The 23,867-nt window shown below is 54.9% G+C and overlaps 1 protein-coding gene across 5 annotated transcripts in view; it reads right to left on the reverse strand.

The window, feature by feature from the left end:
- Positions 1 to 1,151: 1,151 nt before the first annotated feature.
- ZNF185 (zinc finger protein 185 with LIM domain) overlaps positions 1,152 to 23,867 on the reverse strand; it is a 30,869-nt gene continuing 8,153 nt past the window's right edge. Inside the window, exons 4-31 of one of the 5 annotated variants that reach the window (XM_058814165.1) lie at positions 23,419 to 23,478; positions 22,499 to 22,537; positions 22,238 to 22,312; positions 22,001 to 22,069; positions 21,460 to 21,540; positions 20,014 to 20,097; positions 19,173 to 19,211; positions 18,055 to 18,138; positions 17,621 to 17,695; positions 16,852 to 16,932; positions 16,057 to 16,125; positions 15,485 to 15,568; positions 15,242 to 15,286; positions 14,820 to 14,900; positions 13,653 to 13,736; positions 13,163 to 13,246; positions 12,634 to 12,741; positions 11,792 to 11,884; positions 11,309 to 11,389; positions 10,380 to 10,529; positions 9,782 to 9,886; positions 9,439 to 9,534; positions 8,379 to 8,456; positions 7,082 to 7,150; positions 5,268 to 5,348; positions 3,978 to 4,080; positions 3,332 to 3,430; positions 1,152 to 2,610 (exon numbers count right to left, since the gene is read on the reverse strand). In XM_058814165.1, coding sequence (XP_058670148.1) covers positions 3,332 to 3,430; positions 3,978 to 4,080; positions 5,268 to 5,348; positions 7,082 to 7,150; positions 8,379 to 8,456; positions 9,439 to 9,534; positions 9,782 to 9,886; positions 10,380 to 10,529; positions 11,309 to 11,389; positions 11,792 to 11,884; positions 12,634 to 12,741; positions 13,163 to 13,246; positions 13,653 to 13,736; positions 14,820 to 14,900; positions 15,242 to 15,286; positions 15,485 to 15,568; positions 16,057 to 16,125; positions 16,852 to 16,932; positions 17,621 to 17,695; positions 18,055 to 18,138; positions 19,173 to 19,211; positions 20,014 to 20,097; positions 21,460 to 21,540; positions 22,001 to 22,069; positions 22,238 to 22,312; positions 22,499 to 22,537; positions 23,419 to 23,478 — 2,197 coding nt within the window. In that variant the 3' untranslated portion in view covers positions 1,152 to 2,610. Of the gene's footprint in view, positions 2,611 to 3,331; positions 3,431 to 3,977; positions 4,081 to 5,267; positions 5,349 to 7,081; positions 7,151 to 8,378; positions 8,457 to 9,438; positions 9,535 to 9,781; positions 9,890 to 10,379; positions 10,533 to 11,308; positions 11,390 to 11,791; positions 11,885 to 12,633; positions 12,742 to 13,162; positions 13,247 to 13,652; positions 13,737 to 14,819; positions 14,901 to 15,241; positions 15,287 to 15,484; positions 15,569 to 16,056; positions 16,126 to 16,851; positions 16,933 to 17,620; positions 17,696 to 18,054; positions 18,139 to 19,172; positions 19,212 to 20,013; positions 20,098 to 21,459; positions 21,541 to 22,000; positions 22,070 to 22,237; positions 22,313 to 22,498; positions 22,538 to 23,418; positions 23,479 to 23,867 lie in introns of all 5 variants that reach the window. The other 4 variants (XM_058814164.1, XM_058814163.1, XM_058814162.1 and 1 more) reach the window with 4 other exon arrangements.

The raw sequence follows: 23,867 nt of genomic DNA on the forward strand, positions 1-23,867 counted from the left end.
GTGAGAGGGAAAGGGGTAAGTGATGGCAGAAAGGGGGCAAGTGAGGGGGAAAGAAACGAGTGAGGGTGAAAGAAGAATGGAATGGGTGAGGGAGGAAAGGGAATTAGAGCAGGTGAGGGAAGAAAGGGGGTGTGTGAGGGAAAAGGGGTGAGAGGAGGAAAAGGGGATGAATGAGGAGAAAATGAAAGAATGATGGTGGGAAGGAGGTGAGTGAGTGAGGAGGAAGAGGAGTGGGGATCAATGAGGAGAAAAGGTTTAAAAGGGGGAAAAGGCAGTGAGAGTGAATGGGGTGAGGGAGGGGCTATGAGAGTGAGGGCGAGGAAAGGGATGGAGGCAAAAAGGTGAAGTGAGGGAAGAGGGGAAGGGAGCGAGGAAGAGGAGCAAATTAGGGGGAAAGGGCTGAGTAGGGAAGGGATGAGGGAAAGGGACTCTCCCTGTGCATGTGATCCAGAAAAATGCACAAAACGCAGCTTAGCTGGGATCTCCCAAAGCTTTGGTGCATGTAATGTCTCTTCAGGACAGTTTTATCAAGGAACAATAAAGCTAGCAGCATTCTTTGACATCCTCCTCCCAGATGTGCCTGTTGAACCCACACACAGCCTCTGGCACCTCCTGATAAGAAGCGTTGAGTGTTTGGCAGTCACCAAGGCCATGTGCTACAAGCAGAATCTCGTTTTTGTACCACTTGGCCTGTACACCACATCCAGCACTGACACTGCTCAAGGTCTGTCCTGGTGTCAGCTGGGCTAGTGTTAATTTTAATTTTGTCACTGTTAATTTTCAGATGCTCTGGAGGTGTTTGGTCTGTGCAGAAGATGGGATTTCCAAAAGCATAGGTGCCTGTGCCACCATGGGAGCTGTAGTGCCGGGACGGGTTTGCCTCCACCTCTGCTCAGTCTCCACCAGCACATTTCATACCCTTTATTTATTTGATTTCATGTGAAATAATCTGGTCAAGATTTGTCCCCACAAGCAGCAGAATCCCAAGAGAAGTAAGATCTTTTTGTTAAAGAAAATGCACCTCATCCATCATGTAGGAAAAATCTGTGTGCAGGTGACCCTTCTCCACAAATACCAGGAAGATTCACCTCTTTGAATAATTCATTTGTTTTTTATTCATGGGGTCAGCAATTCTTCAAAGCTGAGACCAATACAAATTATAAAGCATAACATTTTTATAATAGCTGCGGGTTCCCTTTAGGTGATACATGTCTTTAGGGGGAAAAACCCCTCCTGTCAAGGAGTTGTGCAGAGCCAGAAAGTCCCTTCTTAGCCTCCTTTTCTTCAGGTTGAGCCCCTTTCCCATCTCCCTCAGCTACTCTCAAACAAACAAAAATTCACATGGGGGATCAGGGTTCCTTTTCCCCAGGTAATCACAGGATTTTAGGAGAAGTTTGGTTTTCAGCAATTCTTGGCTGTGGGGATGGGGAAGCCCTGGTTGCCCAGAGCAGCTGTGGCTGCCCCTGGACCCCTGGAAGTGTCCAAGGCCAGGCTGGACAGAGCTTGGGGCAACCTGGGATGGTGGAAGGTGTCCCTGGGCATGAACTTTAAACAGATGAACTTCAACTCCTTCCAGCCCAAAGCATTCTGGGGTTCTACAGTTCCATGATTCCTGATGCTTCCCATGAGGAGACAGTAAGTCTTGAGGAAACAATAAGTCTGGACACTTTTAGGACACTTGAGGTTCAGGTTTCAGTATTCAGCATTCCCAACCTCTCAGCTCTGAGTTAAGGGCTAAAAAGACACAATTCTGATTTTACTGAGTGCAGCACCTGCTGGAAGTTCAATGTCGTTAGTGACCATTTGGGCTGTGAATAACCTACGGCCATGAGAGGTCTGGGCAAAGCCCTGGTGAGGGGGAAAGTGGGATTTCAGCTGAGCAGAGCTCTTTGTCAGGAGAGGGAGTTGAGGTGGCCCTGCTGTGGCACAGGACACCTGCCCTCAGAGCCCAGGGAAGGACACTTATCTCCCCAAGCAGGCAGCAGCCACAAGTGCTGCTGCTGCATCCTCGGGGAAGAGGCAGGAAGGGGAATTAAAGCTGACACACCATTAGAATAGAGTTTGCAAGTGCTCCTGGAATCCTGGAGAAAGCAAATGGAAATCAGGCAGAAACTATTTCTAGGCTGAATTTGGGGGTGAAAGATGCAGAAATAGGCTTTTGCTAAGGAACTAAATTCAAACCCTCCCAAGAATCCACATTTAGTGTTTAAGGCTCCCAGTGTCTGTGTGCCAGCTCGCACAGCCTGGCTGCACAGGGGAAAGAAATACAAATATCATCAGGAGAGATCGTGGCAATGAGCTGGGATAAACCTGAGGAGCTGATTCCGGGAGCACTCGGGATCTTCATGCAGCTAAAGCCAGGCCGAGAGGGGCTCAGCACCTCTGGAAAACGTTATCTCTGAGGAGGAGGCTGCCTTATCTCGTTCCCATCACTCCTGTCTGGTGCAGGTGACAGCATCAACCAGCAGGTGCTGAACTCATCCACGGCCACGGGGCAGCGAGAGGGAGGAGAACTCGAGGGAAGCGGGAGCTGTGCAATCTCAGCCGGTCAGAGCTGCGTTATTCCCGGGCGTGCCGCCGGGCTCGGGCTGCATTCCCAGCTCCAGGGCCCTGCAAGCACACAAAGAGCGGCTGGGCACGGGCTGATCCCGCCGGGAATGCGGCCCTGGAGGGCGGTGGGGCGCCTCAGCAGTCACATCCCGTTGGCAGGTGCGGGGAGCAGCGAGGCAGGAGCCCCGTTCCCCGCTCCTCCTCCTGCTCTGTGCCGGGAGGCACCGGGAGCACACGAGATCTCCCAGCCCCACACAGCAGCTCTGGTCGCTTCCAGATAATCTGACAAAAGCAAACGGTGTCCAACCCGCTCCTGTCGACGTGTTGGAATGTACAACTCTACCCGAAGGTTTTCCCCGCAAAGGATCTTTACTAAAGGAGGAGCTGTGTCCCTGTCAGGGGAGTGTCACAGCTCCGAGCCGCCCGCAGTCCCTGCGCGGGGTCAGCCCGGGACACAGCGAGGAACCTTTAGCTGCCTTCCGTGGGGACGCTCCACCTCTGAGGGCATTTCTGTCATCACTCAAGCCAGCCTCTGCCTGTCAGCCCCGGGAAGCCACCACAGCCTGTTTGTCACCGACATTCTGGCTCCAACCAACACCCCCGGGACAGCGCGAGTGAGTTCCCAGCTAATGCTGCAGCGAGGTCACTGCTTCCCACTGAACAGCCCAGGAGCATCCCTGCCTGGCCACCCTGGCAATGCGAGGGTTAAATGCCCTTCACCAGTGAACCCTGAGCTCTCACCCAGGGGCGTGCTCTCTGGAAAGGGGCCCTGGAAACGCACCTAGAAGAGCTTCTCGTAGCACTTGTCACAGTGCACAATGTCCCGGTGGATGAATATTTTATCCAGGAGATCTCCCATTGCTTTGTGGCAAATTCCACACTGCCAAAGGGAAAACAAGGAGGTTGGACAATGGGCAAAACCCTACGCAGGAACAGCAGAAGGGAGGGGGCAGAGGCTCTGCATAATTTATTAAAAGGTGAGAATGCAACCTTTGAGGCTGCACTTACCTACAACAGCCAAATGTCCCTGCAGGCCTCTTCCTCCCACACTCCCCATCCCTCCTCCTCCCACCCTCCCCACATCCCCACACACTTTCCTTGGAAACCCTGCAGGGTTTGAGGATTCAGCCACCTCCACTGGAGCACAAAGAGCACAAAGCAGCAAGTCTGCCCCAAGGACAGCGGGACAAGGATGTGAGGGTGTTCTGAGAATGCTGCCAATCATAAAGAATTCTCCTAACATTTATTCAAGGACCTGAAAACCTCTCAGGGACACCTGTGACTGCCTGACTGGTTTTGTCCCAGTGTGAGGTGAGGATTTGGCACACGCCATGTGTATCCCTCTGAAAGGCTGGGGATGGAATGTGCAGGAAGATCCCTGCTCCCAGCCCTGCCATTCCCAGCAGGCAGGCAGGCTCTGGCCTTACCCTGAAGCAGTACTCGTGGCAGTGGATGTTCAGGTGCTCGATGATGATCTTGGGGCAGTCTCGGATCTCCCGGCTGCAGTAGCTGCACAGGGGCTCGCTGGACCTGGCAAGAACAGGGCAGGGGATGCCTCTGGGATGCTCTGTGCCAGCACTGGTGCCAGGGGTTTATCCCAGCCATCAGCGCTGCTGTCCATGAGCAGCCTGCTCCCACAGGAGTGACAGAACAGGAACTGTGCTGCCCCAGGGGTGCCCCACAGCAGTGGAGCAGAACAGATCTCAGAATCCTACAGCTGTGGAATCATGGGATGGTTTGGGTTGGAAGGAACCTTAAAGCTCATCCAGTTCCACCCCCTGCCACGGGCAGGGACACCTTCCACTGTCCCAGGCTGCTCCAAGCCCCAGTGTCCAACCTGGCCTTGGACACTGCCAGGGACCCAGGGGCAGCCACAGCTTCTCTGAGAACCCTGGGCTAGGGCCTCCCCACCCTCTCAAAGGAGAATTTCTTCCCAATATCCCATCTAACCCTTCCTTTAATCAGTGAGAAGGCATTCCCTTTTGTCCTGTGTCACAGACATCTTTTGTGAAAAATCCTTTCTTTAGGATTTTTCCCTTTCTTTAGGATTTTTCCCTCTTCTGAAAGGCTGAGGCCCCAGAAAGAGAATGTAAGCAATGGTTATCAGCTGCTGTGGAATGCAACAGGTGCACCTGTGATTGGCCCATGTTGCATGCTTACAATTAAGGGCCAATCAGGGGCCAAGCTCTCTGGGACAGAATCAGAGAGAGCTCCTTTGTTGATTATTCTTTTTCTATTCTTAGCATAGCAAGCTTCTGAACTTTTCTCTCTATTCCTTTTAGTGTAGTCTTAATGTAATATATATCTTGAAATAATAAATCCAGCCTTCTGATCATGGAGTCAAGATTCTCGTCTATCTCTTCACCCCTGAGGAGCCCTTGCAAGCCCAGCAACAGTCCTGTCCCTCCAGGCCCTTGGAAATAATCCCTTTCCATTTTTCTTGCAGGCTCCCTTCAGGCACTGGAAGGCCACAGTTAGGTTACCACAAAGCCTCTCAGCTCCAGGCTGCACAACCCCAATTCTCTCAGCCTTTCCTCACAGGAGAGGTGCTCCATCCCTCTGTCACCTTGGTGGCCTTGGTGTCCATGTCACTGTATTTCCATTTACTGTGTTGCTGTTCCACAAAAACACCCCAGTGGCCTCAAAAAGCAAACCTTGCAATCATTTCTGATGGAGAATTTGATGAACCTGCCCAGGGCAGCCCCACCCTGTCCTACCTGTGCAGGGGAGCACTGGACAGGTAACTGTGGTGGCTGTAGCTGCTTCTCTCCAGGTCACTCAGATCCACAAGGCTGCCACTGGGGAAGGAAGGAGGGAAAGATCAGCCTTGGCAGTGATATGTGGGAAGAGAATTTTGGATAGAATCATAATCCAATGACTTGGAATATCCTGGCTGCCTGTTCCCTGGGGAGAAGGTCCTCCAAGTGCCTTCCCAGAGAGGACAAAATTCCCCTGGCCTAACAAAGGCCCTCATGTTTGCATCTGGCCCCTACAAATAGCAGCTTTCCACTGCTAAAACTCCAAATCCTGCACTATTGTGCAGGAAAAGGCACAGAGCACATCCCTGGTTTCACCCCTCCCTCACCCAGCTGAGTGTTCCCTTCCCTCCCTGCCTGAGTTTCCTGGATCTTTGGCTTGTCTGTGGCTGCTGCCAGCAGCTTTGCTGAGCTCTGGGACAGGCTGGAGAGGTGTGGGGAGTGTAATCAGCTCCCCCAGGGATGCCAGCAGAGCGCTGAGGGAGGAAAATGCCTGCAGGGAGCCTCAAACTGGTGTGAACTGGTGCCACATCCCTGTGAGGGATGTGCATGGGGCCAAACCCTGCTCTTGTCACCTGGGGCCACTCTGGAGCAGCTTCACTTGAGCAGAGCTCAAAGTACTGAAGACTTAAGCTTGAAAATGGTACAATTTAACTTTTTAAAACTCATATAATGGAAGTTTTACTAGTGAGAGCCCTCAGCTTCCACATTCTCCTCATGCCTTCCAGTCATTGTTTACAGGTGCACGGTGAAGCCTCCCAGTGCCAAAGCTGCAGTGTGGTGTTTTCACCCACCTCAGAGACCAAGCCACCCCAGGAGGAGCTGGCCTGTCCCCTGGGAGCAGTGGGACATGGGTCCTGCTGTCACCAGCACAGCGGGAGGAGAGGGCAGGACCCCCAGAGCAGAACCTCCCCTCGGAGCAACCCCCGGGCTGGTCAGCTCCAGCTGCTCCCTCCGGTGGGATGTGCGGGGCAGCAAAGTCAGTGCTCTGCACAACGGTGTGACACACGGCTGTGACACCTGGGTGTGACACATGGCAGTCACACCGGGCAGTGACACCCGGCAGTGACACCTGGCAGTGACACCGGGCAGTGACACCTGGGTGTGATACATGGCAGTGACACCGGGCAGTGACACCGGGCAGTCACACCTGGCAGTGACACCTGGCAGTGACACCCGGCAGTGACACATGGCAGTCACACCGGGCAGTGACACCCGGCAGTGACACCTGGCAGTGACACCGGGCAGTGACACCTGGCAGTGACACCTGGCAGTCACACCTGGCAGTGACACCCGGCAGTGACACCCGGCAGTGACACATGGCAGTGACACCTGGCAGTCACACCTGGCAGTGACACCGGGCAGTCACACCCGGCAGTGACACCGGGCAGTGACACCCGGCAGTGACACCCGGCAGTGACACCTGGCAGTCACACCCGGCAGTCACACCGGGCAGTGACACCCGGCAGTGACACCGGGCAGTGACACCGGGCAGTGACACCTGGGTGTGACACCGGGCAGTGACACCTGGGTATGACACCGGGCAGTGACACCTGGGTGTGACACCGGGCAGTGACACATGGCAGTCACACCGGGCAGTGACACCTGGGTGTGACACCGGGCAGTGACACATGGCAGTCACACCGGGCAGTGACACCCGGCAGTGACACCGGGCAGTGACACATGGGTGTGACACCGGGCAGTGACACATGGCAGTCACACCGGGCAGTGACACCGGGCAGTGACTGTCCCCAGCTGTCCCCAGCGCTCCCTACCTGCCGTGGCGCGGCGAGGCTGCAAAGCCGCCGGTGTTCACGTACTCCTTGACAAAGAGGATCCCTCTCCTGGGAAGACGGGAGGGATTTGCATGAGAACAGCGCGGCTGGGGCTCGGCTGTGCGCCCCGGACACGGAACGCGTGCGGGGAGGCTCGCAGCGAGCGGGACGCTGTTGTTCTGCAATAAATCCTGCATATCGAGCATTGTTGCTAAATACCAACTCCTCTAATTACCCCACCAAAACAAATCGAGTTAATTGGGAAGAATGGGATGGATAATGTAACCCTTTCATCCAGTTATGGGTTTGAGGGATGTCTCTCGCAGCTCCCGTCAGGATTAGGCACACAATGGGCACAATGGGCACGGGAGAGCTCCCGGGTACCGCCGAGCCCTGTGGCACAGCGCTGCTCCCCGGGGCTGCTCTGCCTCTGCAATATCCCCGGTGTTTCCAGCCAGTGTAAACTGCTGCTGCTTGTTGGGGATATTTTTATCTCCCTTGTATGTTCCTGCCTTTTTCCCATCCCAGCTCCAGAGTTCCATGTCCCACCCTGATGCAGCTCTGTGCAGGCTGAGGGGAGCCCTGTGCCCCCCACCCTCCGCCTGCAGCCCTGACAGGAATTAATCAGCCTTTTTCCATGGTGCATTTCCACTGCTGCCTAAAAGCTGGGATTAATCCTCCCTTCTTACACTAAGACCTGTCATGGCTAAGGAAAGAAATCTCTTTTTTTTCCTTAAACTGCACATGGGCTCTTTCTATGTCATGGAATCATGGAATCATTAATGTTGAGAAAGACCTTTAAGATCATCAAATACAAAACATCATGGTCACCACCAAACCATGTTCCCAAGTGTCACATCCCCACATTTTCTGGACACTTCCACCACCAACCTCAACTTCCCCTGGCCCAGCCTGGGGCCGTTCCCTCTGCTCCTGTCCTTGTTCCCTGGGAACAGAGCCTGACCCCTCTGGCTGTCCCCTCCTGTCAGGAGCTGTGCAGAGCCACAAGGGCCCCCTGAGCCTCCTTTGCTCCAGGCTCAGCCCCTTCCCAGCTCCCTCAGACACTCCTGGGGCTCCAGCCCCTTCCCAGCTCCTGGATATGCTCCAGCCCCTCAGGGTCTGCCTTGTGCCCTGGATTCCATGTGGGACCCCAGCAGTGCCCAGCAGGGGGACAATCACTGCCCTGACCCTGCTGGGCACAGTGGGTGGCACCAGCCAGGTGCCAACGCTGCAATTCCTCCCAGGCAGGATGGCCCCACCCTGCAGTGAGGGGATTGTGCCCCCCTCGGTTCTTTACCCGGCAGAGCTGGAGTCAGGCTGGTACCCAGAGCTGTGGTGGGAGCTGCAGAGCCTCTCACTGGAGCTGGAGAGGAGCCTGTGGAGAGAGGGAAAAGTCTGTGAGCCATGGCAGGATCCAAACTGGCCACCAGGAGAGTGGCTGCCACTGCTGGGAGGGCAGATGGACAGCACAGCCCTTGGCCAGACCTTGTCATGGACCAAACCAACCCCTTTCTCCTTCTACATCTGCCACAGGACAAGATCCTGTCCTGGAGAAGAGATTTGGGGATGTCTCACTTGTAGGGCCATGAGGCAGAGGATGCCATGAGATCTTCCAATGAGGATGGGCTGAGTGAGTGGAGCCTGACTGCGAGCAGCCAGGGGGGACAGGACACAGGAGGGACTGCAGGAGATGGGAACATTCCCAAGACCAATGGAACTGTCCCCAGCTCAGTAATTTGAAGGAAGAATGCAACAAAACTGTGGAAAACAGCTCTGCCCATCCCCTCAGCAATGAGACTGGAATGATCCAAGGATCTTGTGCCTCCCCTTCACCCTCACAACCCCTCCTTGTGACAGATCCCCCAGCCTTGCACTGGGGGCTGCATGGAGCACCTGACAGCACATGGGTGGGCTGGCACTGCCAGGAGGGACTGCCAGGAGGGGCTCAGGATGATGGAATTCCATACTGGATACCCCCTGCCCCTTCCAACAGCCTTGTATGGCAGCAGTTCTGGCATTTAATCATTGACATTCTGGGGACAGCGGCCCTCTCTCTTTGCTGTGATCTCTGTTTTCCTGTAGCAAAGGCCAGCTCCTGGCCAGGAACCAGCTCCCCATTCTCCTGTCCCTCTCTTCTGGCCTCCCACACAGTGAAAAATCTCCAGGGATTTTTCTGGATGTATCCCAGACACTCTGCTAGGCAGCTTTAGCTAGGAATGGTTTAAGAGCTGGTCTGATCATACATCCACTCCCTGGAAACCAATCCTCCCTCTCTCAGCTCTTGGCTGTGCCTGCTGGCTCCTATCTCATAAATTCCTGGGGAATTTCCCTCGGAGCCCTCGTGACTCCCCATTTACCTGGAGCTGTTAGAGTTTAAGCTGTCCATGTAGAACGGCACCCTGTGGCTTCTCTGGGACATGGACATGGTGGGATCTCTGGGAAAGGAGTCATGGCTGGGGAGAGGAAGTGCAACAGTCTCAAGCTCAGTTTGGGCACCTGAGGGATCCTCACACAGGGTGGGATCCGGGCTGGAATCTCCCTGCTGGGCACTGACCCCTCCCAGGGCACACCCCACACCTGCTGACAGCCAGGGAATGAGCAAATGGATCGGGACACAGGGACACTGAGGACAAAGGGACACTGAGGGGAGTGGCAGGGGGAGGTCCCTGGCTGGGGAAGGGATCCCAGCCCCGCACTCACCGTCCTGCAGGGGGGCTGAGGTCCCCGAGCCCCCTGGCACTGTCATACCAGCTGCTCCTGGGGCTGCTGCTCCCATAAACATTCCCTTTGGGATCTGGGCCGGGCCTGCTGGGGGACACAAAGCCCTGAGCACACGGCAGTGGGAATCTCTGGGTCCCTACACTGGGCTCACACTCACTGCCTGCTTCTGGCACTGCCAAGCCCTGGCACAGTGTGCAATCCCCATCCCTCAAAGTGCCAGAAAATGTGTGCATGTGGCACTTGAGGCTGTGGCTTGGTGGTGACCATGGGACACAGCTGATGATCACAGAGGCCTTTCCCAGCCACGAGAACTCCATGGTTCCATCATGCACTCCCCCATGCTCTGCCCCTGTGCCAGGTCTGTGCTCCACAGGGACAGCAGGCTCCAATCCCAACACCTGAGCAAAGCCAAAGCATTCCCAAATGGATTGTCTGGAGAAGCTGTGGCTGCCCCATCCCTGGAAGTGCCCAAGGCCAGGCTGGATGGGGCCTGGAGCAGCCTGGGACAGTGGCAAGTGTCCCATGCCAGCAGCTTTCCCAGTCTCTGCATCCTTCATCCCCAAACCCAACTCCTCACCTCCTGGTGCTGAACACCTGGCTGTCCACATAGCCTGGGATCCTGTGGCTGGGCACAGAGCCCCCAAAGGACTGGCGCTCCTGGAACAGGGGCACGGGGGGCTGGGGCTCGTGGGCACTGCCAACACCCTCCTGAGAGCTGAATTCTGACCTGCTGGAGAATGAAAACCAGTTTGACCATAAAGCCAAGGGGTGTCTTTGCCCTGAGCAGCTCCCACGGGTGTTCAGGGTGTGCTGAGGGTGGATCCTGCCACTTCCTAAGGGAACAGGGAGAAATGGGGCACCATGGTGTTAACAGAACCACAGGATCAGGGGATTCCAGAATGGTTTGGGTTAAAAGGGACATTAAATCCCACCCAGTGCCACCCCTGCCATGGCAGGGACACCTCCCACTGTCCCAGGGTGTCCCAGTGCCCAGCCTGGCCTTGGGCACTGCCAGGGATCCAGAGTGGGCACCCTGTGCCAGGGCCTGCCCACCCTGCCAGGGAACAATTCCCAATTCCCAACATCCCATCCATCCCTGCCCTCTGGCACTGGGAGCCATTCCCTGTGTCCTGTCCCTCCATCCTTGTCCCCAGTCCCTCCCCAGCTCTCCTGGAGCCCCTTCAGGCCCGGGCAGGGCTCTGAGCTCTCCCTGGAGCTGCTCCTGTCCAGGTGAGCACCCCCAGCTCTCCCAGCCCGGCTCCAGAGGGGCTCTGTGGCCTCCTCTGGGCCCTCTGCAGCAGCTGCAGGTCCTTCTGATGCTGAACTGCAATAATTCCTGTGGGAGGTCCCTGCAGGGCTGTGCTCCTTCCACAGGGAAAGGTGGCACAGAGCCTGCATTGGTTCTTGAATTGCCCAGGCCAGGAAATGAGCATTTGGATGCCTTGGGTTGGCCAGGAAGGAGAGCTGGAGGTGTGTGAGGGATGTCCTGGTGCCCTGGCTCTGTACCTGTCCCTGCGGGGCTCAGACTCGTTTGCATGTGGAATCTCTGCAGCTGGGATGCTGCTTCCTCCAGGAACAGAGCTGGACCTGCCAAGACATGAGACCTTTATGGGCTATGGAAGCACCCTGAGCACAGAATTCCTGTGGGATGGAGATGCAGCCCCTGGAGAATCTCCTGCCTCAAGGGAAAAATGAAAACTGCAATATCCCTGTATGGAAATGTGCCAGATAGAATCATGGAATCACAGAATTGTTTAGGTTGGAAAAGCCCTCTAAGATCATCAAATCCAACCATCCAGCACTAACCCAAGCCCTCAAATAACCCAAAGTGATGTGAAAAAAAAAAAAAAAAACAGATGGAAAATCCAGACCTCTTAAGAAGCAGGGCTGAAAGGAAGGACCTCAACCACAGCACCTTTAGTGCCTCCTCCAGAGCCCCCTGCAGCAAATTCCTCCCACCAGGACAGGCAGTCCCATTATCACTCTTGCCTTCTTGCAGTGCTCTCCTCACTCTGCACACAGGATGACAGTGCCAGGTCCCTGTCCCTGCTCCCAGCAGTGTCCTGGGAGCGCAGCTCAGACCTGGGGAGAAGAACACTCTGCTCACCCTCTGACTCCAGGTGTTCTCACTGACACACCTGGGAGGGAGCCCAGTTTAACCAAGAGCCTCAGTTCTTCCAGTTTATGTGGAAAATATGGGCAAAAGAAAGGAAATCAGTCCATAAATTCCTCCCATGTGGACACCCAGCCCTGACTGGGGAAGTTCAAAACCAGACCCAGCATTACTATGGAGCCCAATGCCAAATTTTATTGCTTATTGTCTCTCCCTAAACACCCTCTGCTCCCAAATTTAAAGTCTAGGAAGGCACTCCTGACAGTCCAGCCGGACAGGGTTTGATGGCTCCAGCTAAGGATGATGTTTTCTCCCAAGTTTTGTTATAAAACCGTGGTAAAAGGTTCATCCAATAGAAGCAGCACTAGAATCAGGCACCAGCAGGCCCCAAGTTGCACTAGAGGAGGTTTAGGTTGGATATTGGGGAAAATTTCTTGATGGAAAGGGTTGTCATTTCCATTTCTTCATGGAAAGGGTTGTCATTTCCTGGAAACGTTCAGGAAATGTGTGGGTGTGTCATGGAGGCCATGGGTTAGTGCTGAACGTGGTGATGGTGCTGGCTGATGCTTGGACTTGATCTGAGAGGTCTTTTCCAACCTTAACAATTCCATTGCTCTATGAAAAGGAGAACCTGGGAGGGTATTTATCAGCAGGGGGGAGATGCCCAAGGAATGATCCCTCATCCCACAGAAGGCAGGGGGAATATCCCATTCCTTACCCAACCCTGCTGGGCTCAGTGGGATCCTTCAGCCTGGGGGGCTCTGGGGGGCTCTCATGGCCAGGAGCTCCTTGGGCCCTCTCAGTGAGGCTGACTGAGTCCAGAAACCTAAACCAGACATCCAGGGATGGGAAAACCCATGCTGGGATGGGCAGAAACCCATTCCCTGGAGAGGAGCAGGAGCCAGTTTGGCCAGAGCTGTTCCAAACATTCCATATCACCACGGCTAGATACCCCAGATCACCAACCCCAGACACCCCAGATCACCAAGGCTAGACATCCTGGATCAACAACCCCAGACATCCCGAATCACCAACCCAGACATCCCAGATCACCAACCCCAAACATCCCAAATCACCAACCCCAGACACGCCAGATCACCAACCCCAGACATTCTGGGTCACCAACTCCAAACACCCCAGATCACCAACCCCAAACACCCCAGATCACCAACCCCAGACATCCCAAATCACCAACCACAGATACCCAGATCACCAACCCCAGACACCCCAGTCCCCCCAGTCCTCACCTTGTCTCATCCCAGTAGGGCTGGTGGTGGGATGGACCCTCAGGATTCGTGGAGCTGCTCCTCTCCTCATAGCCCAGGACAGAGCTGGAAACCAGAGCAGCCCCCATCACATCCCTAAAGACTGGCACCTGGCTCCTGGCACTGCTCTGCTCCCCCAGCCAGCTTTGTGCCAACCTGCACTGGGGCTTTCTCTAGGGCAGCCCGTGTCCCTGTGCTCCAGCTGCTGCTGCAGCATCCTGCATTATCAGGGAACTGAAAGGGAGTGACTGACCCCCAGTGAGAGCACAGGAGGAGGAAAAATCTGGAGTGCTCAAAGGAGATGGAGGGGGATACAACACAAAGCTCTTGGTTTATTTAAACCTTAGTTGTTTCCATCCTTGGGAAAAAAGCAGGAGAAGGAGCCAAGGAGCCTCTTTCTGTGCTTGCCCATTCAGGTTTCCCTTAATGCTCAGGATTGTTCCTACACCCACTAAACTCACCCTACTCTTACCTTTTAAAGGAATATTCTGTGTTCTCAATGTGCACAGGGGTTCTCTCAGTGGGATGAAAAGAGACATCAGGCTGCAAGGATGACCTGGCAAAAAACCAGGAATTTAGAGCTTCCAAAATTTCCAGGGGATTTTTATGGAACTGCAACACTGCACTTTGTATCAGCCCAGGAAACAGGAAAGTATTGTCTCAGAGAACTGATTTGCCCTTAGAAAAACCCATTTTCAATCCTATCCAAGAGGAGGAGAGGCTGGTGGTGGAACTGAGGTGGTTACTGGGATTAAATTCCTACATATCTCCGTACAGGAATTTCCTGTCCTGTCCCAGGATGGAGCACCTGGACAAAGCCCAACAGGAGTCACTTTGGGGAGGACATTCCTTCATCACCAGCAGCAGCTCCAGGCCGTGGGATCCTCCTCTCCTCAGCTCAGGGGGATGAATTCATTTCACAGAACCCAGGAATCATGGAAAGGTTTGGCTTGGAACGACCTTAAAGCTCATCCAGTCCCACCCCCTGCCATGGGCAGGGACACATTCCACTATCCCAGGGTGCTCCAAGCCCCAACCTGGCACTGAAACCTGCTCACCTCAATGCCTTTGTGGGGCCAGTACAGGGAAATGAATCCTAAAATAATGGACAAGGGAGGGAAGCAGCTCCAGGGAGATCAGTGCTGCCAACAGCAGCAACTCCTCCCTGACCAAGCACCCCTGGCAATGTCAGGGGAGCAAAGGCTCTAAAATCCTGTGGCATGGAGGCACTAAAGGCAGTGCTAAAGCTGCTGGATCTGCTCCCAGCATCCCAGGGGTGGAAAACCCCTCTGGGATCATTGAGTACAACCTGTGCCCCAGCCCAGAGCACTGAGTGCCACCTCCAGTCCTTCCCTGGACACCTCCAGGGGTGGGGGCTCCAGACCTCCCTGGGCAGCCCCTGCCAAGGCCTGACCACCTTTTCCAGAGGAAATTCCCCCTGAATTCCCAGGCTGCTTCTCTGGGAAGAGGTTGTGTCACAGTGAACAGGAAGATGCTGCTCCCACCATTTGCCCACACAGGATTTTCCTTTCCCAGTTGCTTTGTTGCCCAGTTTGGGTTCTAACTTGGACAAGTTGCTCATTCCCAGCCCAGGTGCCCCTGGAAGCACAGGGTGCCATTCCCAGGCCCTGTGTCACACCTGGTGTCCCCCTGGGAGGGCTCAGAGGGACGGAGCAGCTCCGGAGCATCCCCAGGAGAGTGCCAGGAGCCAGAGCTGGACCTGAGGGAGAAGAGGGAGGGTTGGTCCAGCAGGAACCTCAGCAAGAGGAGAACACCAAGAAGTAGAAACATCCACCGCCAGGTTTTCCTGGCTCTAGTGGAGCATCTTTCCCTCCCTCCTGCTTAGCCCTGGGAATTTCCTGAAGGGCTGAGCCCCACATCCAACACACTCATCCTCGTGTGAGGAAAGCAGCTGGAAGAGCCCAGGGCTTCTGAGCTGCTGGGTCAGGCCCACCCTCCTCTGGGAGCTGCTCCCAGAGCTCATCCACAGGGCAGGCCCAGGGCAGGAGAAACAACCCCCCAGCTCTAAAATGAAGGAGAAAAAGGGAATTTTCCACTTACTCTGGTGGGTAAAACCCATTCTTGGCTTCTGTGTGCTCAGCAAAACTGGAAAAGAGAGACACAGCTTGAGGAATGTTCTGCAGTGGCTTTCCCCTGATTTCCTAGAGGAGAGAGCAGTTCTACAAGCCCATGTGGAATCTGTTTTTCCACCAGTAAAGATCCATTCCAGGATTCCAGGGAGCTCCAGAACAGCAGCTTATGGATTGTGCAGTGCCCAAGTCAGGGATCCCACAGTGACTCTACCTTCCATTCATGGCAGCCCTGGCGGCTTTGGGGGCCCCTTCATCCCATGGGAACCTCTCAGGCTTTCCCTTCAGAGCTTTGTCACTGGAAAAAAAAAAGGAAAATTCCAGTGAAAATGGGACTTGTCAGCATTTGTAATGTGTCATCCTAGAGAAATCTGCTGATATTTGGTTGGGGAATGAAGTGGGGTTAAATCTCTCCATCAGGATGGGCAGGGATGCATTCCTGGGGCTAAATCTCTGCATCAGTGGGTCTGACTGCAGATCATGGATCATGGAACCATGGCCCAAGAGCAGCAGGCAGCAAGGACCAGCGCAGCCCTGGGAGGAGGGACAATTCCAGGGAATGGCAGCTGGAGGCAAAGGGAGCAGCAAAATAAAGGGAAATGCAGGGAGGGGAGAATCCCAGAGCAGAGAGGGAAGGGAGGGGATCTCTGCCAGGCTCGGCTTTGCCAGCAGATGCTGCTCTGGGAGCGCAGCCCAGCCCGGGCTGGGGGACACCAGGAGCAGGAGCTGCTGCTCCCCAGCAGCACAGAGCTCAGCAGCACAGAGCAGCCCCCGCCCAGTCCTTACCCATCTCCAGCCTGGGACGCCGTTTCCAAGGAGAATTTCCCACTCAGGGCCTGCCTGTCCTCACCATTCCTGCAGGGAAAACAGCAGGAGCGTGAGGGAGGGGGAGGAGGAGCTGGAGAAAGGGCTGCAGGTCTGGATCCCAATTCCCAGCATTCACACTGAGGCAGGCCCTGGCTTCCATCTGGGGATGTTTCCTCCCAGGTGCTTCTGCCCCTTCCCTGGAACTCCCTGTGTGGTGTTTGCTGGTCTGTGCAGCTCCATGAACACATGGACATGGAGGGATGGACAGCTGGACAGGTGGGATGGGCACATGGACACGGATGGATGGACAGGTGCACATGGATGGATGGACAGGTGGGATGGAAAGATGGACATTGATGGATGGACAGGGAAAGATGAACATTGATGGATGGAGAGGTGTGTTTGAGATGGATGGACATGGAAGATGGACAGGTGGACATGGATGGATGGACAGGTGGGACAGAGATGGATGGATGGATGGATGGACGGACAAGTGTGTTGGGTGTGTTGTAGATGGATGGACATGGATGAATGGACAGATGGACACGTGGGATGGATGGACAGGTGGCCATGGTGGACATGGATGGACAGGTGGACATGGATGGACAGGTGGACATGGGTGAATAGACAGATGGACAGGTGGGATGGATGGACAGGTGGGATGGATGGACAGGTGGACGTGTCCTGGAGGATTTTGTGTCTCCAGGGAATCCCCCCCGGCAGAGCTGAATTCCCCACCCTGCCCTCGGGATCCTGCAGGGCCTCCAGACCCACCTGATTTCAGCAGAAGTGGAGATTGTCCCCACAGTGTCACTCAGGGATGGGGATGCTTGGCTCCTGCTGCCTGGTTTGGGGCTGCAGGAGAGGACAAAGGACAAAACTGTCATTCCTGATCAAACCAGCTCCAGCTGCAGCAAATCCACCCTGCACTGGAGTGTTCCTTATGGCAAAGAAGAAAATGGGAATGAATCATCACTTTTCTCAATCCATTCACTGGCAAAGTCATCTTCCCAGAGCAATTTTAAATTAAAAGCACATATTTTGCCAGGAATTTCCACTTTCTACAGTAAAAGCACCAGGACAAGGGCAGCAGACAAAGTGCTGATTGCAGTGAGAACTATTCCACCTTTTTTATACACCAGGCATGGATTCAGTCAAAAACCTTGGAAAACAGCTAAAAATGATTCCCTTACACCTGTTTGGCAGGAAAGGGTTCAGCTGGATGGGGCTTGGAGCAACCTGGGACAGTGGAAGGTGTCCCTTCCCATAGGGGTGGAACTGGATGGGCTTTAAAGTCCTTCCAACCCAAACCAGCCCAGGATTCCACATTTGGGTTTTTTCCTTTTGGGTTTTGAGCCCTTCCATCAGGATACTGTCAGATCCTGCCATGAGTTTCAGCCATAAAACCTTTATCAAGAGCTGTGTGCATCCAGGAAAGGTTTCCATGGGAAGATGGATTTGGATCCTCCCCTTTCCCAGAGTGGTGCCCACAGAGGTCTCTGACCTTCAATCCCACCCATCCTGGCCGTGCTGGAGCTCCTACCTGGAGGGAGAGGCTGCTGCTGCCTTTGGCTCATCCCAGGAAGACCCAGGGCTGGTTTTCCTTAGCCCATTAGCACTGACAAAAAAGAAAAAAAGAGAACAAAATGATAAATCAACAAAACATTAATCCAGATGAATTTTAGGAGCTTCTCCCATGCTCAAATGCTGCTTTATGCCCACAGCTCCTGTGCTGCTCCCTGAGAGTGTCCCTGTGTTCTGTGGCACTGCTGTCACTCACATCTGCCATTCTGCTCGGGTTTAGAAAATTATTTTCCCCATTTATCCCAGGTGGAGCTGTTTCTATCCCCAGTGTTTCCTGGGAGGTTTCCTCTGCAAACTCCCCATGTCTGGTTGTGTTTGGAGAGCTGATAAATGCAGTTATCCCCAGAGCTGGCAAAGGCTGGAATCAGAGATGCCACCCTGAGCAATGAGTACCTGCTGCTCTCCGGAGCAACCCTGGACGAACCCGGCACGGTCGGACTCCTCCTCTGCTGTCCTTCCTCCTCTTCTATCTCAATTCTTTCCACGGGGAGAAAGAGACAAATGGCACATCATTCCCTCTTTTCTGTAGCTTTCCAGGCAATTTATCCCTGTTTCCCCCTGTTTCCTGAGCAGGTTATTGCTGCTGCTCCCTGTGCTCCTGCTGAGCATCCCAAGGGGCAGAATGCAGCCAGGCCAGGGGGATTTTCCACACAGCACCAGCTGAGTTCTTGGATTCCAGAGTGTGGGAATTGGAAAAACAGAAACTTCCAGGGACACTGAAGGGTTTGACCTTTAGCCTTGGGAGAAGCTTGGATTGATGTAAAAATACAATACGCAGAACAGCTATAAACTTATGTTTTTATAGTTGTAAGTAAGAATATGCCTTAAGTAAGTGAGAAACTGCATTGGTAAGATGGTGAAGGGTTTATAGTGTAGGGGTGTAATTGTATAGAGTTGAGATGTTATAATAGAAGCATATGTGAGACAGAAGCCCATTAGGCAAAATTATCTGCAGTGCAGCAAAATTAAATAAAAATGATAAGTTAGAAAAGCAAACTAACCCTTGTAACATCTGTTCATCAGATTAGAAAGTTCTATATTGTCTTGTAACAAGGAACTTGTGACTACTCTTGAGCTGTGACTGACTCCTTTAAAGTCTCCCAGCCTCTGAGAATGATGTTTATCTGAGCAGAAAGTTGTTCTTAGCTCAAAACCAGTCCCATCCCTTCATTACCAACAGTGGCAGTGATACCAGAAGGAGCCATGGGCACGTTTCCTGTCCCACAGACAGCTCCAGGAGGGAGATGCTGAGGAGCATTGTCCTGGCTGCCTGGAGCAGGGAGGCTGTGCCTGAGCCTCCCCATTTCAGGCTGTCCATAACCCAAAGCACCACCAGGATTGCATTCCCGGTTCTTCCAACACTGTTTATCCCAAAAGAGCAGTGAGATTCAACCCTCAGCATCCTTTTCCGAGGGATTGTTCTTCCTCTGCTGTGAAATTGCTGGGATCTGCTGTCCCAACCTGGTACAAGCACCCAGCCCCAGCAGTGCTCCCCGAGGTGCAGCACCTACCTCTTGGCAAACAGGGGTGGGAATTCCTGGGTTGGGCTGCTGTGGAGGAAGGGTTAAGGAGCAGTTAAAGGATTGGAGGGAATGACACTCCCTGGGCAGGGGCAGAGCCCCCCAAACCCTGCCCCAGGTGTGCAAGGTCCTGTCACCCCTCTGGGCAAAGCTGGCCCCAACCAGGGGTGTGACACCAATGAAATAATGCAACAAAACTGCAGAGAGCAGCTGAAGGACTGAGCCTGAAAATGGGAATTAGGGACTCCCTGGGATTTTCTTTTCTGGAAGTTTCATCCCTCTCAATAAGGAATACTTGGAGGATTTCCCAGTTCTGCAGAATCCTGCAGATACCATGGAATCATGGAAAGGTTTGGGCTGGAAGTGACCTCAAAGGCCATCCAGCCACACCCCCTGCCATGGCAGAGACACCTCCCACAGTCCCAGGGTGTCCCAGTGCCCAGCCTGGCCTTGGGCACTGCCAGGGATCCAGGGGCAGCCCCAGCTGCTCTGGGCACCTGTGCCAGGGCCTGCCCACCCTGCCAGGGAACAATTCCCAATTCCCAATATCCCATCCATCCCTGCCCTCTGGCACTGGGAGCCATTCCCTGTGTCCTGTCCCTCCATCCTTGTCCCCAGTCCCTCTGCAGCTCTCCTGGAGCCCCTTCAGGCCCTGGAAGAGCACCTGGACCCTTCCCTTCTCCAGGTGAGCATTCCCAGCTCTTCCCTTGCAGGGAATGAGCTCCAGCCCTTGGAGCCCTTGTGTCCTGTGCTTGGCTGCTGTGTTGGAGAGGCTCCCTCAGCTCCAGCAGCCCTTCCCTGGCTCCTGCTCCCCTCCCAGCCCTGCACTCACCCGTTGCTCTTCTTGGCAGCGGACAGGACGTAGGCGCGCTCGCGGCCGGCCGAGCGCCGCAGGACGCTGTTGGCAGCCTCGGTCCTGGAGAGGGACAGAGCAGGGCAGGGCTCACAGCCTGCTCGCCCTGCTGCTCCCTGCCTGGAGCCTTGGAGGGGCAGGGAACAACCTCTGCAGGCTGGGCTAACCCTGAGCGAGCTCCTGCGCTCTGGGGAGCAGATTTCATGGAATCGTGGAATGGTTAAGGTTGGAAAGAATCATCCAATCATCCTTCAAATTCATCCAGTCCAACCATGAGCCAGCACCACCACCATGGTCACCACAACTCACGTCCTCAAGTGCCACAGCCACAGCCACAGGTTTTTTGAACACTTCCAGGGATGGGGACTCCACCACTGCCCTGGGCAGCTGTGCCAGGGCTGGACCGTCCATTGCAGACCTGGACTGTTGCAATATTGGATTCCATGGACAGACAAATGGACATGGGTTCTGTGGCTGACACTCCATGGAGTGTCTGCAGTGACCTGGGTACTACCACATGTCCCAAGGGAGAAGGGATCACTGCCAGGGATCCAGGGGCAGCCCCAGCTGCTCTGGGCACCCTGTGCCAAGGCCTGCCCACCCTCACAGGGAACAATTCCATCCCAATATCCCATCCATCCCTGACCTCTGGCAGTGGAAGTCAGAAACTCCCTGTGTCCTGTCCCTCCATCCCTTATCCAAAGTTCCTCTCCAGGTCTTTTAGTGGTTGGACCTCAGGGGACAATGATTAAGTTTTCCTTTGTACAAGACTTGTGGCTGGGGAAAAGGGGCATCAGAAACTCCATCAAGAGCAACAAGGCTGAAGCCAGAGAGAGCAGACCTGGTTCTATCCATGTCCTGTGCCCCATCCCTGGCAGTGTCCAAGCCCAGGCTGTACAAGGCTTGGAGCAGCCTGGCACAGTGGGAGGTGTCCCTGCCCATGGCAGGGGTGGCACTGGATGGGCTTTGAGGTCTCTTCCACCCAAACCATCCCAGGATGATTCTCTGAGATTCTCTGTTCCTGTTCCTGGTAGGAAGGACAGCCCATCCTGGAGCTGCCCTCGGTGCCAGTCCTGGAGTGATCCCAGCTCTGGCACCCGCAGTGTGGGGAGCTGGGCTCCTCCCTCCTGCCTGTTTGTGCCTCTCCATCTCCCCCACGGCCACCAGGCAGCCCAGGGATGCCAGAGCCCTCCCAGCTGCCTGGGTAACTGGGCTGTGCTGTCAGGCTGCATCACGTCAGGATTTAATTACGTTTTGTTGGGAGCGCGGTGGCCCGTGGGCAGAGCGGGGCTCGGAGCAGGGAGAGCTGGGATTATCCTTGGATTGCACCCAGCCCTGAGCCGTGCCTGGGTCCACCAACCCTCCAGGATGGAACAGAGCTTGTCCCTGTCCCTGCAGGAACACGGGGGCACCTCCAGGGCTCACCTCTTTTTATGCTCATCCGGAGAGAAAGGCACATCCTCCTCCTCCCCATCCACGGATTTCTGCCGGACGTTGTACGGAGCTCTGGGAGGGAGGGAAGGGAGAGCCAGGGTCAGGAATTGCTGCTGGAGCTGGGCACAGGCACCAGAGCCAAACAGAAGTGAATCCAAGGCATTCGGTCAGGCCCTGGCAGACACCTGTATTTTCCATAGGGGTGCACAGGTCCATAAAGGACTTTTGTCCTTAGCCCAGAGGCCCCAACCCCATTCTGGATGACAGCCACGCTCTGGGACACAAAAACCTGGGCAGGAAATGCCCAGAGTGCTGCCCTGCCTTTCTCCAGGCTTCAGGAAAGCTCCAAACCCAGTTCCCAGGCTGCACCCTCCATTCCTGCCTGGTGTCAGTTCAAGCAGCAGCTCCTGGCCCACAAAGAGGCGCCCTGGGAACCACTGGAGTTTCCAGTGGAAGCTCTGGATGCTCCAGGGGCATTCCTGGGGCTCCCACTGAGCAGGGACAGGAGGAGCTGCTCCCTTTGCCCACTCACAGTTTCTTGTAGTCCTCTGTGGTCATCCTGTATCCAGAGGGAGAGCGGCTCTGTCCCTTCAGGGCAGTGCTGGGGGGACACAAAGCACACTGGCAATGTGACCTTCCCATCCCTCCCCACCTCCTTCCCCAGGGGAGCTCCACAGGGAGGGGGACAACAGCAGAGCCCCAGATACCCCACTCTGTTTGCAGGGAATGCTGCTGAATGGAGGGGAGGGCACAGGGGACACCCTCGTACTTTTTCTGTGCTGGGCTGGCAGCTGAAGGATCCGGCGTGGAGGAGCTTTTGTCGATGGTCCTGGTGAACACCCCCCTGGGGAGGGAAGGGACATCTCACATAAAATGGGAAATGTTTGGAGCCAAGTTCAAAGCAGCAGTGAAACCACAGGGCTGGCTCTTGGCCCTGAGCACTGGGATGTTCCCAGCTGATGGAACATTTTCTGCTCCTGAGCCAGTTCTCCTCCCCCTGCAGCCCAGATCTCTCCCACTCCATACCCACCTGATGAGGTATCCAGACTGGGGCTTGGGGGCAGAGGACCTGTGCAAAGAACAGACATCAGGGAGTAAAAAACACAGGGAAAACAACAGCAGCAGCACCAGGATTGAAGGGGAAAGTCCACGTGGGTGTCAAACCAAAACTCAGCTAAACAGGCCTGGAGGGATCCCACAGCTGGACTGGCTCTGGAGGGATGTTTGACATGAATAATCACCAGAACAAGCTCTCTTAAGGATTTTTTATAGGAAAAATTAATTTTAGAGTGAACCAATTAATATTAGCCTTGCTGGCAGTGTTCTCTGGCCCAGGCTGGTGGCACAGGAGGGGGAATCAACTGTGATGCAGATCCTGATTATTTTATCACAGCTGCACCCCAACTCCTCCGAGGTGCATTCCCAGGAGGGAGCACAGCGTGGCTCCTCTGGAGAGCACCAGGAGTGGGGAGAGCAGCCACAGGGAAAGGGAAGCAGGGAAGTGCTCAGGGGAGAGGGCAGAGCTCTCACATAGGGCCAGGCCCTTCCCAAGAGTTTGGTATTTCAGGATATTCCTCCAAGCTCCTGAGTTCCTGGAGACCCCTCATGCTCTGAACCCACCTCAGCCCCAGCCAGGGCTCCCCCTGCCCTGAGGAGCTCCTGCCTGGAGCACTGAGGGGCTGCACCAGCACAGCCATTGATGTCCCAGCCCAGCCTTGTGCCATGCATGGCTCAAAGGCTCCGTTCCCCTGAATTAAAGTCACCCCTGCATCCTGCTGCACCTCTGGGGAGCCACTCCCTGCCCTCTCCAAGGTGAGCCATCCCTGTGAGCAGGGCTGTGCCCAGGGCTGTGCTGGCAGCAGCACGTGAGGGGGGCACACAGTGAGGGTTTGCACCAAGCCCTGCAGGCAGCAGAGCAGGGAATGGATGGGAATGGGCCCCTGGAATTACCTGTCCTGCTGGGGAGCAGTGGGTTTGGGGGCTGGGGGTGTCCCAGCAGCCTGGCCAGACCTGAGGGAACAGCAAACACAAGGATGTGGTTAACTGACTGCTGAGCATGGGTTTGGAGAGAGGGGAAGGGAAGGGGGGTTTGGAATTGGGTTTGCTCCCAGGTAAAGAGGAGCTGGAGCAGACTGGTGTTCTCTGGCACAGGGCACTGTGTGACAGCCAGGGAACTGTCTGATCTCCCGCCTCTCCCATCCTAAACTCCTTGCAGGCCTGCCCTGAGTTTGTCACTCCAGAGCACAATCTGGCTTCACAAAACTTCAGAGCTCTCCTGAGCCTCCCAACCTGTCTGTGCTGCTGAATCCCAGCTGGAGCTTGTCTGAGCTTCTGGCCACCTTGCATTTATCAGAAATAAAGAGGAGCAGCAACTCCTCTGTCAGTTCTCGGGGTCTTTC

The sequence above is a fragment of the Ammospiza caudacuta genome, chromosome 14 (genome assembly GCF_027887145.1).
Source record: "Ammospiza caudacuta isolate bAmmCau1 chromosome 14, bAmmCau1.pri, whole genome shotgun sequence".
NCBI classification, from domain to species: Eukaryota; Metazoa; Chordata; class Aves; order Passeriformes; family Passerellidae; genus Ammospiza; species Ammospiza caudacuta.